Consider the following 19144-nt stretch of genomic DNA (forward strand, 5'->3'; position numbering starts at 1 on the left):
TGCACCCTAAGTTGGGGAAGTGAGAACCTGTCCCCACAATATTTGAATATGACTTGCATTTACTTTCGAAAAAACACTTCTTTTTCCCGTTATAAGCTCTCATTAAATGTTAGTATCCTGCTGTGGGACAGAAATATTCCTTTTCCTCTGTCACCTTTTTCTTCTGTCATTTTTTTGTTTTTGTAAGCAAGTGATGTATTTGAATTTGGGCTTAACACAAATACCAACCTTGTACTCTATAGGTTTTAACCAGTTTGTGAAATAGACACAGGAAACAAAAGGGGATTGAAATATAATGTCTACATTATTACCCGAATTAGGGGGTTCCCTGGGTAGAAGAATGAGGTTTATACCTAAGGCAGAAATAGGATTTGCTCTTTCTTCTGACGTGAACTGAGCAGCGCGTGTAGTCACAGGTAGAACAGGCAGATTACCTTAATCTTGTTCACCTCTGTCCGCCCTGCATCTGGGTGTAAGCCTGCATGCTGAACTGTCCAGGGCAGATGTACTTCAATGCCTAGAAATCCTGGAAAGAGGTGAGCTGTGGCATTTTCTCTTTGTTGCTTGGGGTGGAGTGAGAAAGAATCCTGTTTCCCTCATCAGGATTGAAATGGAAACCTGAAGCATGGAGTAGCAAGCATCCCTCTCAACCTTTGCCAGCTTTTTATTCTCTTAGTATATTGCAGTATGTATTCATTATGTGAGTTTATTTTAGGTAGTATGTTGACAGGCTTTTTGTTTTTAAATTTTAGTACATAATTATGTATTTTTATCAGTGTGTATAACTAACACACTTAACACATTGCTTATCATGAGCCAAAGATTCTTTTAAGAATACACACTCAACATTTAAAGAAAAATATTAGATCAGCCTTCATATGAATGATGGGCTGATGTGAAGGCAGCATGTATATGACGGAAAGTTTGAAAAGAATGTCCTATCCAGTTGGACTTAACAAGCAAGCAAAAAGGAAGCCAGGATTGGCTGTCTTTCTCAGCAGGGAAATATGCATGCTTGCAGGGCTACTGTGTTCTTATCCTGAACCCTGCTTCTTTCCACACTTAAGTCCTTTTGGAAACTGCTGGTGGGAATTTCACTTTTTGTCCACAAAAGACTAACAACATGAGTCAGAACAGGGTGCCATACAGCACCCTAAACTGAACATGCATTCCCTATCCTATTTCTTATGGCTAATTATGTCGTCATGTTGTCCAAAATAGCTCAGCAGATTTTATGAAATGAATGCGAAAACTGTATCAATGTAAAAATGTCCCAAATATGAGCACTATGAGACTTTTCTCTTTATCAAACTTCTTAATCCTCTTGCAAGTGAAAGCCCATAGAAATTAAAGTCCAAATTACTTCATTCCCAATTTTATACATTTGGCTCAGTCAGCCAGTCTTTCTGAGATTCCCAGGTTCCTGTAGCTACAACTGTATTGTATCCTGGGTTGTCTTTCGTAGGAATTAATGTAGGTTCTTTAGCCTCTTCAAAGTTAAATTAATTCAAATCTGTCATTAGTTCAATTCTCCAAGGGGTCAACAAATCATACAAAAAAACCACAACTCCACTATAGAAGTTATCACAAGCAAAATTACAATCCCAGAATTAAGTGAATGGTATAATCTGTTTTAACACTACTAGCTGAAAGGTAGGTGGTTTGAACCCATCCAGAGGCGCCTTGGAAGACAGGTCTAGTGATCTGCTCCTGAAAACCCTATGGAGTAGTTCTACTCTGCACTCATGGGGTTGCCATGAGGTAGAATCAACTGGACAGCAAGTAAAAACAACAACAACATTGTCAGCCAAATAGCATGGCAGAAAGATTTGTGGTATCTAGGGTAGGAATCAAGAACATTAGAACATCTGGCTTTCATTCCTGTGGAAGACAAATCAGCTGCACCAGTGTCAAGAGTCCACAGCCTTTGAATCCATGTTCACTGAGCAGAAATTGTCCATCAGCAGGTTAATTGTGTTTCCATGTGTTTAATATCTGTGTGTGTGTGTATTTGTTGTTATTGGTGGTGGTGGTGGTGGTGCTTTTGGGGGTCTCCTTGTATGTATTACTGTCTGAGAGAATGGCATTTAAGGCAATATTGTCTTCTTGCATAATTTAGATATTCTGGTTTCCACATATCCTTGTATCTAGTGTCTTGTGCTTTTGACACTTAAATGCAAAATTGTGGCCAGTTTAGAGAAAACTTCTACTTCCAAGTTCTTCCAGGTGTATTCTCTCTAGGACAATGGAATGAAGTCGACTCTTCACTGTGACCATGAGGAATGAGGTAAGGACTACTCCTTCAACACTATCTTTTAACTAATAATGTGTTATACTTAATTTATTCTGGTAATAGTAATTGTCATCACTCTTGCATAGACTTCATTCCTACATAGACAGGTAAAGTTGGACCCAGCTGGGCAGTAGGTGACCACAGTCAAGATTAAAAAAAGAAAAAATTAAAATAGGAGGCTTACAGTAAGAGACAATGAGTCAGAACTACTCTTGTCAAGAAATAACAGAATGTGTAAAAAAATGGCCACATAAACCAGAGACTCCATCAGCCCAGGACCAGAAGAATTAGATTGTGCCCAGCTATCAGCCATGACTGCCCTGACAGGGAACACAACAGAGAATCCCTGGTGGTATAGGAGGAAAGTGGGATGCAGACCCCAAAGTCTAGTAAAAAGACCAGACTTAATGGTTTGACTGAGACTGGAGGGACCCTAGAGGTCATGCCCCCAGACTCTCTGTTAGCCCAAAACAAAAACCATTCCTGACGCCAACTCTTCAGACAAAGATTAGACTGGAGTATCAGACATAAAATGATACTGCTGAGGAGTGTGCTTCTTAGCTCAAGTAGGCACGTGAGACTGTGTGGGCAGCTCCTGTCCGGAGGCGAGATGAGAAGGCAGAGGAGGACAGGAGCGGGTTAAATGGACACGGGAAATACTGAGTGGAGAGGAGGAGTGTGCTGTCACATTGTAGGGAGAGCAAGTAGGGTCATTTAACAATGTGTGTATAAGTTTTTGTATGAGAGACTGACTTGAATTGTAAACTTTCATTTAATGCACAATAAAAAATTTTTTAAAAAGGAATAACAGAAGGACCCCAAAGTTAAGCAAAACTTTCAGGAGATTCCAGATATCATGAATTAAATTAGTCGAAAGTTAGTATTCCAGCGGTAGAAAAGACAGAAAAAGCACATACAAAAAATACCCAGAAAACCTTAACTTCAGGGCAGAAGCCAGTTCTGTTGTCCTCTTTTACTCCTTTCTGTCTCAGTAGGATGTGACCTTGAGTGTAAGGAGAGTCGCTGCAGCTGAGGAAGGAAAGGGTGCCAAGAGCTGTTTTATTGAAACACTATGTGACTTTATAGTCAGACAAATACACTATTTAGGTACATGGCTCTCAGTTACTTAACTTTATGAGCCTCAGTTTTTTCATCTGTAAAAATGGAGATAACGATGCTTACCTCACAAGGCTGCTGTGAGGAAATGAGATGACACGGGTGAACTACTCACAAAGAGCCTGGCAACTTATACTTGCTCGATCAATTTTACTATGTTTTCTCTCCCTTGTTTTTGGTTCATGGAAAATTTGCTATTTTTGAATATAAAGTCTTCCTGTCTCATATAAGCATAACTAAAATATTGAGGCATTACTGCGTCTTATACCTAGCACCCCCACAAAAGACATACCACAATGGGTTGCTTTAAAGAGCACAAATAGATTTTCTCACAGTTCAGAAGGCTGGAAGTCCAAATTCAGGGCGTGGCTCTAGGGAGAGGTCTTTCCTTGTCTATTTCAGCCTCAAGTAGCTGCCAGCAGTCCTCAGCGTGCCTGGATTTGTAGATGATCTCTCTCTGTCGTCTGCGTCCCTCTTCCCCTGCATGTGTCTTTATGTCTATTCTTCCATTTTTATAACGCAGTAGTGATTAGGTTTAGGATCCATCCTAACTCCTGTTATGACCTCATTGATACAGCAAAGGAAAAACCCTATGTCCAAAATGGATCATATCCCTAGGGGCAGGGATTAGGATTTCAGCACATATTTTACGGGATACAATTCAATCCATAATGCTATGTCAAAGCCATGCTATGTTTATTTTAGTATTATCTAATTTAATTCTCATAACCACCCTATAAGTCTGGTCTGCAGATGAGAACACCGAGGCTTTAAAATTGTAACTGGTTTGCTTAATATCACATAGGTAGTAAATAATGAGGAGGGATTCAAAACCAGGTAGTTTGATTTGAGAACTTAACACTTCACAACCTGCTTCCTTATATAACATTTAATCAAAACATAAAAAATTGAAGGAAAAAAATAGAATTAAGAAAAGAAAGTTTTCTTTTGCGATGTGCTTAGATATTGGTAAGGTTGGCATAGCGTCACCTCATACCCTCTCTTCTATTTGATATTTAGGGTGAAAGTTCAATGAACTAAATGAAAACAGACTCTATCACTGTTATTCTATTTGCAAGTTTTCATGAAATTAAAAGAAATACCAACGGTACTTTGGAAGGAATTAAGCAGCTATTGTAAAGGTAACTTTTACATGTAACTACAAAAAAAAAATTTTTTTTTTTAACAAACTAAGGAAGGACCCCTCGATGTAACAAAAGGCTTCCTTTCCCTTGTTTCCTTTGCTACAAGGGGAGAGTGTATCAGAACACCACGTTTTTCTCAATGTACACCCAAAGGACAGTCATTCGCAATCCTGGTTACACACCAGTATCACCCAAAGCCTGTTTTAAAATACAGATTCTCCAGACCTGATTAATCAGAGCCTGGGTGGGCAGATGCCTAAAAAGCTCCCCCATGTTGTTTTGATGCAGACCGGAATTGGTTACCAAGGATTATATTCTAGAAGGAAAGAAGTTCTTGGCCTCTAACCTCTCTGAAGGAGAGGCAGAGAGTGAGAGTCACCTGGTGAATATTCTGCAAATAGGGGGAAGTGCCTGTTCATTGTGCCTACATTTCTTACCTTAACTAAATTCTGACGATGTTTGATGAGTGGACAGAAGGTGTTGCTTAATGAACTTCCATGGTGCTAAATACAGTCAGCATGTCCCAGGCTAGCACTATCGCTTTAAAATATTTTAGAAGTCTCTGGAGCCCACTGTCTACATGCCACTTGTATGCTAGTTTGGTTTTAAGACAAGAGGCCTTAACAAGGTCTAAAAGGACCTGGCCCCTACTTAGCTCTTCAGGTTTATCTGACTTTCCTGTGCCTTCTATTAGCGTGTCCAATGCAGCAAACTCATGGCTCTGAATCCTCACATATTCTATCCCCTTTCCATGGAATATTCTCTCCCAGTACACACTGATCTCTTTCTTTCCCTCCTTCTCTCCCTCTGTCTCTCTACTTCTTCACCTCTCTATACCTCAGTGTCTATCTCTGTGTCTTCATCTAGTTCATCCCAAATTATCCTTTAAAGCTAATTTCAAACGAGTTCTTCGAATAAGCCCCCTTTGACTGCCCTCTCTGCAGAATCTAAGTCAGGTGCCGGGTCCCACTTCTAATCTCTCATCTCCCTCTTTATTTTTTCTTTGCAGTATTTTTCTGAGTTTGGTGTTACATACAAGGTTATTGATGTGATTATTTGTTTAATTTCTGTTTCCTGTATTCAGATGTAGGTTTTGTCAGTTGGGCCTGGGTCCTTTTTGTTTTCTGCTGCCCAGACCTAACCAAGTGCCTGTTTCATAGTACAGGTTCAGATGCTGTTTCTTGAATTAATGAAGTAGATGAAAGAGGGTCTATTTTAGGTTGTCCCTTTCTTTTCTCCATCCATGGCAAAAAACTGTCTCACTCATTTACTTCAATAAAATGGTTTTTCATTCCTCTGATATGCCAAGGCCTGTGAGAATTAAATGATAAATCAGATACAGACTTTTTCCTTAAGGTATTTAAAAGATATGTATTCAAATAACTATTATAGGACTATAAAGAAAACCACAAACTTTATTAGTCAGATCATATACCAGTCCACCAAGGGCTCAAGGAAAGGAGACACCATATGAGAAGAGGTTCGGGTACCTCACTGCCCTGAGACTTATGTGGCCTCCAGAGTCAGCTGAGTTTGAATTCCTAACATCATGGCTGTTTGACTTCAAGATATTTAGCCTACCCATGCAGCATCTGTGAAATGGTTGATTAACTCTTGGAAAGGGAACACTATATTTAAAGTGTTTTTTACCAGAATACTGTAAGTTTCATCAAACTGAAGAAGATATGCATAGAAATGAACACATGAAAAGATGTTGAACATCATTAACCGTTAAGGAAATGTAAATTAAACCCACAATGAGATAGTGCTCCACACCTCTCAGAATGGCTAAAATAAAAATAGTGATAACACCAAATGCTGGTGTGGATGTGGAGACGCTGGATTATTCAGATATTGCTGGGGGTGGGGGTGAATATGAAATGATATTGCCACCCTGGAAAATAGTTTGACAGTTTCTTAAAAAATTAAACATGCAGCTACCGTATGGCCTAGCAATTGCACACCTGGGCATTTATCACACCAAAAGCTGTACAGAAATGTTTATAGCAGCTTTATTTGTTACAGCCAAACACCAGAAACAATCCAGATGTCCTTCAGCAAAGGAATGGTTAATGCATGGTATACACCCATACCATTGAGCACCACTAAGTGATACAAAGGAATGAATTATTGATACTGCAACAACCTGGATGGATCTCCAGGCAATTATGAGTGAAAAAAGACATTCCGAAAAGGTCACATACTATATGATTCCATTTATATAATATTCTTGAAATGACAAAATTATAGAAATGGAGAACAGCTTAGTAGTTGCTAGGGATTAAAGAGGCAGTGGCATGGGAAGGAAGTTGGTGTGAATGTAAAAGGGCAATATGAGGGATCCTTGCGATGATGGAAATGTTCTGTATCTTGACTGTATCAATGGTAGTATCCTGGTTATGATATTGTACTATGGTTTTACATGATATTACAGGGTTCTCCAGAGAAAATCAGTAGGCAAGAGAAAGAGAGAGATTGATTTTTAGGAACTGGTTTGCACAGTTGTGGGGACTGGCAAATCTAACATCTGTAGGACAGGCCAGAAGGCTGGAAACTCAGGAAGGAGTTGATATTGTAGTCTTGACTCTGAAATCTGTAGGACAGTCTGGTGGGCTGGAAACTCGGGCAGGATTTCCATGTTACAGCCTTGAGACAGAATTCCTTTTCTCCAGGAAACCTCAATTTTTTGCTCTTAAGGCCTTCAACTGATTGAATGAGGCCCATTCACATTATTATGTGATCTTAAAGTCTGCTCATTGTAAATGTTAATCACATCTACAAGATACCTTCACAGCAACATCTAGACTGGCATTTGACCAAACAACTGAACACCACAGCTAACGCAAGCTGACACATAAAATTAACCATCTCATTACCATTGGTGGAAACTGAGTAAAAGATAGATGGAAACTATATTTATTTCTCACAGCGGCATGTGAAGACAGTTTTTTTTTTTTTTTAAATCAAGCTGAGGGGGTAAGATATGTCAGTTAGTTACAGTTTGAGCGTCAGAACTTTAAAATCATAATAACAAGTGACCGTGGCAACTGCAGAATCCTCAGTCTCATGGATTTGTTTGGAGGACTGGACTGGTTTTCACTCCCAGGAGTTGAAGAAAAAAAAGATGTTTACGTCAGTCCAAAAGCACCCCAAGCTTCTAAGTGGTCTTTCAAGACTTAAGTGGACAAGGTAGTCTTTTAATATACTGTTTTTAATCATCAGGATAGACTGGGGATAACAGGAAGTGTTGGGTCTTGTTTACTCTAAAATACATGAACTAATTCTCAACTTCAGCACTGGTTTCATGAAAAGCTACTCATGTTCATTAGATTTAGTGCTGCTGAACACAAAGGAATAGGCTTTACATTCTCAGGAGAGACAATTTCTTGGCTCCATGGGAGAGACTTTTCTGTAGGTCTATGAAAATGTCTTCCTTGTTTATGAAAGCTTTTATGGTCTGTTCAACTTAGAAGATGTTTTACCTCTTAAGGTCAGATACTCTTAGATATTATTTGGTCATAGCTCAGCCAAATAAAACCTAAGACCATTTTATTGATACTTCTCATGTTTAGAAACTTTTAAAAAAATGTTTCCAGTTTTATTTGATATTCTTTATCAGTTTCCCCAGAGATCAAATACTGATCTAAAAAAGATGGGAGTCAATCCTCAATTATCTAAATTTTCATGTTAACATAAAACTAAACTGAAATTTCTTCTTCACAAATATCCGTATTATTTTGTCTATGCTGGGTTAGAAATTGTCTTTTTTTCACTAGGTATTTAGTAGTGTTTGAATAAAAGCTCTCACATCTGTCACAGTCTTCTCTGCAGCGTGTAGCAGAGGAGCTTCTGTAGATTCAATATTAGGTTATGGAATGGAATGAGACTTTTCAAAGCTATAAGTTGGTTTAAAAACATTAGGGAAATATGATTATATTTTTTCCTTAAAAAAATACAGTAGATACTTTCCATTAAGACCATGTTGACAGTTACTTTTTTATAATCAAGATTAACTAGTAACAGATATTTGTGGACAACTTTACAGTTTAAGAATACTTTTGATATCTTAAACTTCATATTAAGTTTAATCACAAACCAATCACACTGCCATTGAGTCGATTCCGACTCATAGTGACCCCATAAGGCTTCCAAGGCTGTAAATCTCTATGGAAACAGACTGCAACATCTTTCTTCCACGGAGCCACTAGTGGTTTTGAACCACCAACCTTTCGGTTAGTGGTTGACCAGTTTAATCACTGCACCACTAGGGCTCCTTTAAGTTTCATTAATCCTGTTGCCCTCGAGTCCATTCTGACCCATAGCAACCCTACAGGGCAGAGTAGAACTGCCCCATAGAGTTTCCAAAGAGCTGATGGTGGATTCAAAGTTCCAACCTTTTGGTTAGCAGCAGTATCACTTCACCAGTACACCACCAGGACTCCCATAATTTTCATTATCCTCCTGTAAATTGACAATATTTATTCCAGTTTACATGTTCTATTTTATTACTATTATTGACATTTGCCAGATTAAATAAAGACCTGGTAATCTGAAACTTTTAAGTGACCATTGAGATATATTTTGTATGCAAGATATAATATGTATTATATTATTAACTTGAAAAGAGTATCTCCAAAGATACACCAAGAATAGTTCTCTGTGGCTCTCAGCTCCAACCTCTGGGTACTTGGATCTAACCCCGAGCTTCTGGTGTTGCTTTCTGTGTGATTCTTCCTTTTTCATGAAATATAGCGATGTTGGCAGCTGAGCAACTTTATCAGTCTGCTTTCTGCCAGTAGGATTTTGCGGATCTAACAGCCTTCTTTAATTCTGTTCTCTTCCTATCCCTTTCACTTTAAACTCACATTGTTTCTGCTAATATAAAATTCTCGAGAACCTTGTAGGTCTACCACGGATGTCACTGGCAATCACTTCGTTAGACTCCACCCATCTTTCTGAGATACTTCCTTTTCTGGTTTTGGCTTCTGCTGATATGGCTGATGGACAATGCCCAGAAGCTTCTTAGAGGCCCCTTAGAAGAGATCTGTGAGTCATACCCTTAATCTCTTCAAAGAGGCTTTTGTATGACTGAACACTCTCATCTTTTCATCTTTCTAATGTTTTAGTAAAAGATCTTACAATCACATGCTCAGCTTTTTATCTATGCCACACTTTTAAAATCAATTTCTTAATTTTAGCATCTTTTGCCATCTGAATAGGCTGAGAATTTCCCAAATCATCAAGTTATGGTTCTTTTTTGTTGAATAATTTTCTCAGTTTATCTTTCTTTTCTCACACTTTACTATAAGTAGAGAGAAGAAACCAGGCCTGACCTTCAACAGTTTGCTTGGAAATCCCCTCACCTAAGTATCCAAGTTCATCATTTATAAGTTCTACTTTCCACATAACTACAGAGCAGAATTCCATTAAGCTGTTTGCCAGTATAAAACAAGAATCTCCCTCCAGTTTTCAATAACATATTCCTCAATTCTTTCTAGAACCTCACCAGCAGTGTCTTTAAAGTTCATATTTCTACCAATAGTCTGTTTATAATGATTCAGGTGTTCTCCAAGTCAACACAGGTTTTCCCTATAGTGCTTCTCGCCCTTTCTGAGCTCTCATCAGCAAAATTTTTAACATCTTTATTTCTAAAATAGTGCACTTAAGGTAATCTAGGCTTTTTCTATCATGTTCCTCAAAATTCTCCCAGTTTCCATGTACTGCCAATTCCAAAGCTACCTCCACATTTTAAAATATTTGTTACAGCAGCACCCACTTGCAAGTGCCACAATCTATATGAATTTTTTTTATTGTAGCTATAACAAATGACCACAAACTAAGTGGCTTAAAACAATAGGAATTTATTACCTCATAGTTTTATATGTCAGAAAGTCCAGGTGGACTTGGCTGGATCCCCTGCTTAGGGTCTCACATGGTTGATCAATGTGTCTGCAGGCCCTTGTGAAAACTCTGCTTCCAAACTCATTCAAGTTTTTGGTCAAGTTCAGTTCCTTGAGGTGAGAATACTGATGTGACTCTTTTCCTGCTGGCTGTCAGCCGGGGCTGGCTTTTGCTCTTAGAGGCTGACTACATTCCTGTTTCAAATGTGGTTCGTTACAGCAATGGAGGGTCAAAACTCACTCACGCTTCAAATCTGTCTAACTTCTTTCTATGCCATCTCTCTAAATCCAGCTGGAAAAAGCTCTCTGTTTTTAAGCATTCTTGTGATTAGATTGGACCCACCAGGATATTTCAGGATAATCTCCCTATTTTGAAGTTCATAACCTTAATTACATTTGCAAAGTCTCTTTTTCCATGTGACATATTCATAGGTTCCAGGGTTTAGGGCATTGGGCACCTTTGGGGGAGAGGGGCATTCTGCCTCCCACAGTCCTACAAACAAACTTTCCTCCCATTATTCCACCAACTTTGTTCTTGTCAGGGTCTCCAGTGACCTCCAGGTTACTAAATCCGATTGTCAGTAACCATCTGCCTTGGTCTTGCTGCAGCATTTGACATGGCTGATTGCTCACTTCTTTTAATAGTATCTACTCTTGGCCTCTTGGTTTTCCTCTTCACTGACGGTTCATGAACTGCATTGATATTTCTCCTTTTTCCCAGCTCTCTGAGTTGCCATACCTCAGAGCTCTTTCCTTAAATATGCTCTCCATCTACACCAACTTCCTAAGTGACCTCATCATTTCTAGTAGCTCTAAAAACTATAACCCAATGACTGCTAAACTTGAATTGGGGAGCCCTGTTTTAGGGTTGAGATTGTAATTTTTAGCAGTTGTGTCATCCTCAACCTTTGGAATAAAACTCTAACCTACATTTGACCGTTGACTAGCTGTTCTGTGGTTTGTGGTGTGTTGCAGAAAAAGCCCTTCCACAGAAGTGGACACCCACAGTGAGACAACTACATTGTCTGAGGGCCTCCATTGTAACCTACTGATTCATGGCCCTGTGGAATTCAAAAGAGGCTGGAGAAGGCAGAAGCGACACCTCTTCCTCTTCAGCGATTTGTTGCTTGTGTCTAATTCCAAGTAAGTATATTTTACTGACTCTTCTGCTTATAGTTAGAATTGCATTTTCACTAAGAATTTGCATTTTAATAGTCCTTACCATAAGCAAAGATAAAGCTTTTTTTTTTTTTTTTTTTTGCTCTTGGAAATGTTTTGATCTTTGCTTTACTCAACAAGTATGTGTGAAGATCCTGCCCTATACTGTGCCCCTGGAGAGGATACAGTCAAAAATATGACAGGAAGGTCCCTCTTCCTGGAAACTTAGAGAGAGATAATAATAACAGAGGAGAGAAAGAAGAAGATATGTTGGGTGCCATTTGAAGAAGATAGGACAGTGTTAGAAAAGGGGTCATCGGAAAGGTATCTGGTGGCAGCATTTAAATCCCTACCTATGGGATGGGAAGCAGTTACCATTCCTAGATTTGGCAGCGAGCCATCTAGCATGAAGGAATGGCAGACCCTACAGTGGTTGCGCCTTCTCCCCTTTTAGGGAGAGCTCAAGGAAAGCCCATATGACTGGAGTCTGACACATGGGGTTGTGATCTCAGTTATGACACTTGAGAATTAGGTAAGGATCTGGTCACACAGGATCTCAGTAACCTTTGGTGAGGAGTTCGGAATTTATTCTAGTAGAGTGACCATATCTCTTATATTTTTAGTGTATTGCTCTGGCTGTTGGTAGATAATGGATTGGAGGGTAGGGAGGCTAGTTAGGGGAGGCAGTAGTCCTGATGAATGAAAACGAGGGGTGCATCTTGGGAGTGGCAATGAAAATGAAAGAGAAGCAGACAAATTTGGAATATATGTTGGAGACAGAGCCAACTGGGTACACTTTTACAGCAATACATTTTATGCCCAGCTTAGAACATGGTGATTGCTCAAGAAGTATATGAAGGCGAGGAGAGTGAGTGATGGTGGAAGGAACTGACTAATCTGATCATCTGTTTACCTGCTTCATCTCCATTTTCATTATGAAATATCATGAAAGTGAAAGAATAATTCAGCATAGAAAATCTCATCAGGAAGCTATTTAGTCACTACAGAAAAATGAAACTCGTTTCCTTTGCCTTTACCTTGGTTCCCAGTTAAGCCCTGCCATGGATAAAACATGCAAGATTAAGTACTAATTTTGTAAAATGCTATATTTAATGCGAATGACAATAATAATAGGTGGGATTTATCAAGGGCTTATTATGTGTCAGGTATTATGGTAAAGACTTTATATACCTAATCTTGTCTCACCCTTACAACCACCCTGGAAGATGAGATTGTTTGCATTATTTTACAGAATACCTTTATGCTCAGAGGTCTAGTGGCTTCCCCCAGGTCACCATGTTAGTAATTACTGGAATGCTCTTTTGAAACAGACCTATTTCAAAGCACGGCTTTTACCCTATAGTGCTCTGGTCACCATTCTTCCATTCTTTTGGATTTCATAGAACATTCATAACCATGTAGTTTCTCTCTCATCATTGAAATCAATCTTTCCTTTGGCTTAAATAAAAGACTAATTCCCATCTGTTTTGTATCTAGTAAGAAGTAGAACAGAATGCTTAATAAACTAAAAAGTTAATGAAAAGTCCAGCTAACAACAACAACAACAAAAAAACCCAGAGGCAATGATAAAGATATAAATGTCTTAGATTGCATTATGAATGAGAGAGATTGCCTACAGATATAACTGTGGAATTGGTGATGTCTTTAGAAGTTTTTTTTTTTTTTAGAAGTACAGAGAGGAAAAGACACTGTGTCCAGGCCTTGGCTTGAAGAGAGGTCCACACCCAAGGGCTTTTAGAGATTTCAAGTGGTTACAACCATAGCCTCAGGACTTAGGCTGCCTGAGTTCAAATCCCAGCACTGCTATTTTGGCAAGTTGCTTAACCTCTCTGTGAGATTCCTCATCTATAAAATGGGGGTAATAGAGACTATCTGATGTAGTTGTTTCAGGATTAAATGACATTCATAAAATGTTTAGTGCTTGGCATGTGATAAGTGCTCAATAAATGTTATAGTAGAATTGAAAGTGCATTCTGGGTTTTTAGATGGCTCCTTGGTTTGGTTTCCACTGTGGAGTAGATAATCTTGAAACTTTACTGAACTAAGGAGAGAATTATAGAAATGGCTTCTTTCCAAGTCAATATATTTGGAAGTCCTGACTTAGTGTCTTAAGTATCTTTAGACATTTAAAACCCATTGCTATCAAGTCAATTTCAACCCATAGCGACCCTACAGAATAGAGTAGAACTGCCCCATAGAGCTTCCAAGGAGCACCTCGTGAATTCGAACTGCCAAGCTTTTGGTTAGCAGCCGTAGCTCTTAACCACTATTCCACCAGGGTTTCCTCTTTACACGTAGATGCCTGTGCTCAAAAATACAAAATCTGTAAAAACAAGCAGATATGTGCTTGTCCTTCCAATGGCCATGTATTTTAGTTTTATAATAACTTTAGAGTTGCTATCCAGAAAAATGATTTTATCTGATAATTGTTTCATAAAAACTTCAAAGGTACAGAAATAGGGTAAAACTATTGAAATAAAATGTACAAAGAAGCCACCTTGTATCACAAGGCACTTTTCCATTATACTTATATTCAGTTGCTCTAAGCTGTGAATCTAGATTATCCTTCAGGTGAACCTCCTGTACAATTCTTTTCATTTTATAAATCCCATTCAAGAGCTTTAGCTCTAACTTGTCCTTGACTCAGTGGAGTCATAGGGATGTTTCCACATGAGGTGTCTTTGATCTTATTTTAGCTTTAGTTTTTCCACAAGTGGTTCTGAATAGTCGTAAGTCCCAGAGCGATGTGCCCAGGTCCCCTAGGCATTCTTCAGAGGGCTGTAACTATTTAAACTCAGACCCACCTGACCGTTAAATTTGCAAATTAAGTCAAGGGATATAGTGGTTTCATGTCAGAGATATAAGGGGGATTAAGCAGAAATTGTCAGAAAGCAATTTCACTGCTGACAAAATCAGTCATCTTCTGACTCTCCAGAGTTAAACGGAAGTGTGTTCATCACATATATATAAGACCTCTTGGCTTCTGGTCTGAATTTTATATTTTTTTAGTTTGGTTCAGTCTTTAGACTATAGTTTCACAATTTTAGCCAGAATCTAAGGAAAAATCATTTGAACAACATCTCAAGAGAGGAAATTTGAAATAACTTGCACTTAAAGTGTAACCCTTAAAGGGCTACAAAATCTTACAAAAACTGAAGTTGAAAATGCATTTTAAATCAATTATATTTTTTGTCTCTCTTAAAAAATATTTTATGAATATTTTTATAAATCATAAATCATGTACTTTTTATCTTTGTTCAATCCCTCAAATACTCTTTCACATAAACAAATCGTAAATAATGAATGAATTAATGTTTCCCTAAGAAAGTAATAATTTTGGTGACAAATGGTTAAACACTTGACAGCTAGCCTAAAGTTTGCCAGTTTGAATCCATGCAGAGGCCCCTCAGGAGCAGTTCTGGCTAACTGCATCTGAAAGGTCACAGCCTTGAAAACCCTGTGGAGGGATTCTACTCTGCACGCATTTAATAACCATGAGTTAGAATTGACTTGTGGCAACTAACAACAACAACAATTTTAAAATTAGAAGTTTCACAGAAGCTGACTGAATGGACATGGGGAATACAGGGTGGAGAGGAGTGTATTGTCTCATTAGGAGTACATAGCAAAGTATGTATAAATTTTTGTATGAGAGACTTGATTTATAAACTTTCACTTAAAACACAATAGAAAAAAGAGAAAAGAAAAAATTAGAAGTTTTGGTTCCAAGGCAATAGTCAGCACTGAGAACAATAAACCAGTCAGTCTGTGGTTACTTGCTTCCTTCAATGAAGTATTTTCAGGGCCCTCCTCAGCCAGGCTTCCATCAGCACTTAGGAAAGCCCCATCTGACCATTGACTGTGCTGTGCACCAAGGATAATAGAGATGAGGAAGGCATGCTTTGCTCTGGCGCCATGAAAACTGCTATCTCATCATGAGCATAGCTGCTCACTTGACATTTAAGAAACAAACTAACAGAGTTTCTGTTGGGTTATCTTCCTAGGTATAGAAAAACCTTCAAAATTAAAGATAAAATACCACTGAACACCATGTGGATGACAGACTGTGATGACACCAGTGCCAAGAGGTCCCTTGTTTTGGGCTGGCCCACCATGAACTTCACAGCCACCTTTAGGTAAGAAGCACAGCTTGGCTCTGTATCTGTGTGGGTTAGCTATGTGAAGGGCATAGTCAACTTTTCTAGAATGGAGAGAAAAGTATAATCACAATTTTTTCCTCTGTCTTTTAAAAGGAAAACATTTTAATCTGATTGTTTTAAAACAATGACTCACCATTTACCTCCCATAAAGACACTTACATGCCTTGTATTTTCCCAAATTTTTTTACTCAAATATGTGCAAATTGATAGTAAACCATGGGAATTATCAGAGCCATTTCCTTTGGTTTTGACCAAGTGGTTATTAAAAAGCTCTAAGAGCTACATTGAGGAGTGAGTATTCAGGGTTCTGTTTGGACGACTCTGTCCTAAATCGGTTCTGACATAAGTCAAATACCTCAATTTTTTTTTTAGTTTTCATTAGTATTGCCTTTTATTTTCAGTATCTTTGTACATCTGGCAGTGTTTTGAACAGTAAATCATAAAATTGAAAATCTGCAAGTGAACATCTGAGAATAATAACATCAGCAAATTATGCCCTACAGCATATCACTAACAATAACATGTACAAAAAAATGGACAGTTAAATGAACTTGGTCATTACCTGAATACGTTGTAAGTTGGGTACTGCCTGTGCTGGAATAGACCTTTCTTAAGAAAGTATCATTAAGTAGTCCAATTAAATGTGAAAAATTGCCTTTATGCTCCCAAATTAATTCCTTAAAGAAATAGTCATTAATTGTATAAATAAAATCGATCATATTGTCAATTACTGGCTTGCTTAAATCACTGTGATTACCTGATTTAGGGTCCTAGAAGGTGACAATCAAAAACAAAGATATGATTCATGAAGTGCAGATTAATTTTCCAAGACATATTTCTAGGCTTAGGATAGGATGGGAAATGTCAACAGTCTGGGGTTCACAGTGACCAGGCAACGCTTCTATCTACTCTTCTGAACAACTGCACCCCAAGTCCTGTACTTGTTTTACATAGATCGTGAGTGTTCATGAAGTGCACTCAACACTCTTCTTTCTGACTTCTTGTCCTCACCTCACTCCTCCAAAATCCCACACATCATCTTCAAGTCAAGGCAACTAAAATGTCTCTGAATTGTTCATCTATTAAACTCTATAATGCAGCTGTTGACATAAAAATTTTCAAAGGTTATTAGGAAGAAACATGTGTTCCTATCATCCTCTGCATGTCTTCTTTTCCATAACAGATTTCTCTAAACATTATCAGTTGCTATTATCCAACACCTCCTTCATGTTACAGATGAACGGAAGCAGTTTAAATTGGGAATTCATGAAGTCTTTGATGAGGGAACAGAATACATTTACATAGGTTGATACAGTGTTATTGGTTCTAAAGCTATGTGACTATGTATAAGGCATTTAAAACAGTGCCTGGCCCTGGTGCTTGCTATTATTATTCTTCTACAAATGGGTGTGAGTAATTAGAGGCTGTGTACATGTGCGTATGCAGGTTAGGGAGCCAAGTGGAAGACCCCTTGTCCTGATGAAGAAGATCCTGAAATGGTGACTTGGGGAGAATTACCGTGTTGTTGTTAGGTGCTGTCAAGTTGATTTTGACTCATAGAGTTTTCTAGGCTGTAATCTTTACGGGACTAGATTGCTGCATCTTTTTCCCATGGAGCCACTGGGTGGGTTCGAACCACCAATCTTTCATTTAGCAGTGGAACACTTAGTCATTGCACAAACACTCCTGGGTGTATACTCAAAAGAACTGAAAACAGGTGTTCAAAAAAAAAAAAAAAAAAACACACACACAAATGTGCACAGCAGCACTGTTCATAATAGCCAAAATTTGGAAACAACCCTGATCTCCATCAACTGATAAATGGATAAACAAATGTGAAATATCCATACACTGGATATTAGTAGGCCATAAAGAAGAATGAAGTACTGATCCATGCTACAACATGGATGAACCTTGAAAAATGATGTTAAGTGAAAGGAGCCAGACAGAAAGGACCACATATTTTGATTCCATTTATGTGAAATATCCAAAATAGAGACAGAAATCAGATTAAGGATTGCCAGGGCCTAGGTTGAGGGGAGAATGGGAAGCGACTGCTTAATTGGTAGGGTTTTTTTTTTTGAGGTGAGGAAAATGTTCCGGAACTAGATAGTGGTGATGTCGGTATAACATTGTGAAGGTACTAAATGCCATTTATGGTAAATGTTATGTGTCTTTTACCACAAATAAAATCTGGTAAATGAGAAATCCACATGCAAATGAAGTTTAAAATACTTTAACCTTGAATATTTGATGCTGTAGTAACTTTAGCAGGGAAAATATCAATCATTAGTAATTCAGCAGTCAGTGAATTGAGGTTGATAACAGGATCCTACAAATTAAGTGTAAGTTGAAATAATTTAACATTTTACAATTTTGCTACCTGTAAATTAATTAAATATTGAGTTCTTTTTTTTCTTTAAAGAAATATTCTTGTTTCTAGGCCAAGATAGTTCCAACCAAATGCCAAATATCCTGGGTATGATTTCATCTGAATAGTACCCTACTTTATATATGAGCAGGGCTCTGGGGGGCAGTGGATAAGAGCTATATGGCGTGCTATGGCTGTTAACCAAAAGTCCGGCAGTTCAAATCCACTAGCCTCTCCTCGGAAACCCTGTGGAGCAGTCCTGCTCTGTTCTATAGGGTCGTTATGAGTGAGAATCGACTCAATGGCAATGGGTTTGGTTTTTTGGTTTTGTACTTGAATAGCACTTTAAGTTATCTCTATGAGTCGGAATTGACTCGATGACAACAGGTAGGTAGATATTAAGTTGTAATAAGTTGAGGCGTGATTAACTTCCTTTCCACTGGTGGCAACTGAGGCTCACATCTGTTAAATGTCCAGATAACTTGCGTATATGGTTGCAATCCAGTGTTTAGATTCCAGACCAACTTCTGTCCCACGGTCAGATCTACTTCCCATCGCTATAACGTTGCCAGTAAAAGAGCAGGGTCACTCAAGGGTCCAGGTGTGTGAAGGGCACCACTTACATGGGCATCCACAACAGTAGCAACTGGCTGCTGATATTTTATCAGGAATGGCAGTCATTACGATGTTAGTATAAGTGTTGCATACAGTTTAATTTTTTTTCCATTTTTATTCATGCAGTTCTTCAGAACAAAAGGAACAATGGCACTCTTCCCTTCGAAGGTATTTGTGATAAAAGATATAATCTGTGATAAAAGATATTAAAAAATCCAGGTCTCTGCAAAGACGTGCCCCCAATTATTCCTCCCTGCTTAGCAGAAATTGTCATACTGTCCTTGAATAACTTATTTAGATTTACATTGGTTACTACTATAAATAATGTGCTCCTATTTTTTTATTTATATGCGTATTTCGCTTAT

At 38.3% G+C, this 19144-nt stretch overlaps 1 protein-coding gene across 3 annotated transcripts in view; it reads left to right on the top strand.

Annotated features, from left to right (window-relative positions):
* Positions 1 to 584: 584 nt before the first annotated feature.
* The window catches only part of LOC111750793 (rho GTPase-activating protein 20-like), a 28833-nt gene continuing 10273 nt past the window's right edge, over positions 585 to 19144 (top strand). For 2 of the 3 annotated variants that reach the window (XM_064285405.1, XM_064285403.1), the window contains exons 1-5: positions 585 to 2287; positions 4430 to 4551; positions 11430 to 11597; positions 15638 to 15769; positions 18906 to 18947. In XM_064285405.1, coding sequence (XP_064141475.1) covers positions 15684 to 15769; positions 18906 to 18947 — 128 coding nt within the window. In that variant the 5' untranslated portion in view covers positions 585 to 2287; positions 4430 to 4551; positions 11430 to 11597; positions 15638 to 15683. Of the gene's footprint in view, positions 2288 to 4429; positions 4552 to 11429; positions 11598 to 15527; positions 15770 to 18905; positions 18948 to 19144 lie in introns of those variants that run through there. The other variant, XM_064285404.1, reaches the window with a different exon arrangement.

The sequence above is a fragment of the Loxodonta africana genome, chromosome 5 (assembly GCF_030014295.1).
Source record: "Loxodonta africana isolate mLoxAfr1 chromosome 5, mLoxAfr1.hap2, whole genome shotgun sequence".
Taxonomy (NCBI): Eukaryota; Metazoa; Chordata; class Mammalia; order Proboscidea; family Elephantidae; genus Loxodonta; species Loxodonta africana.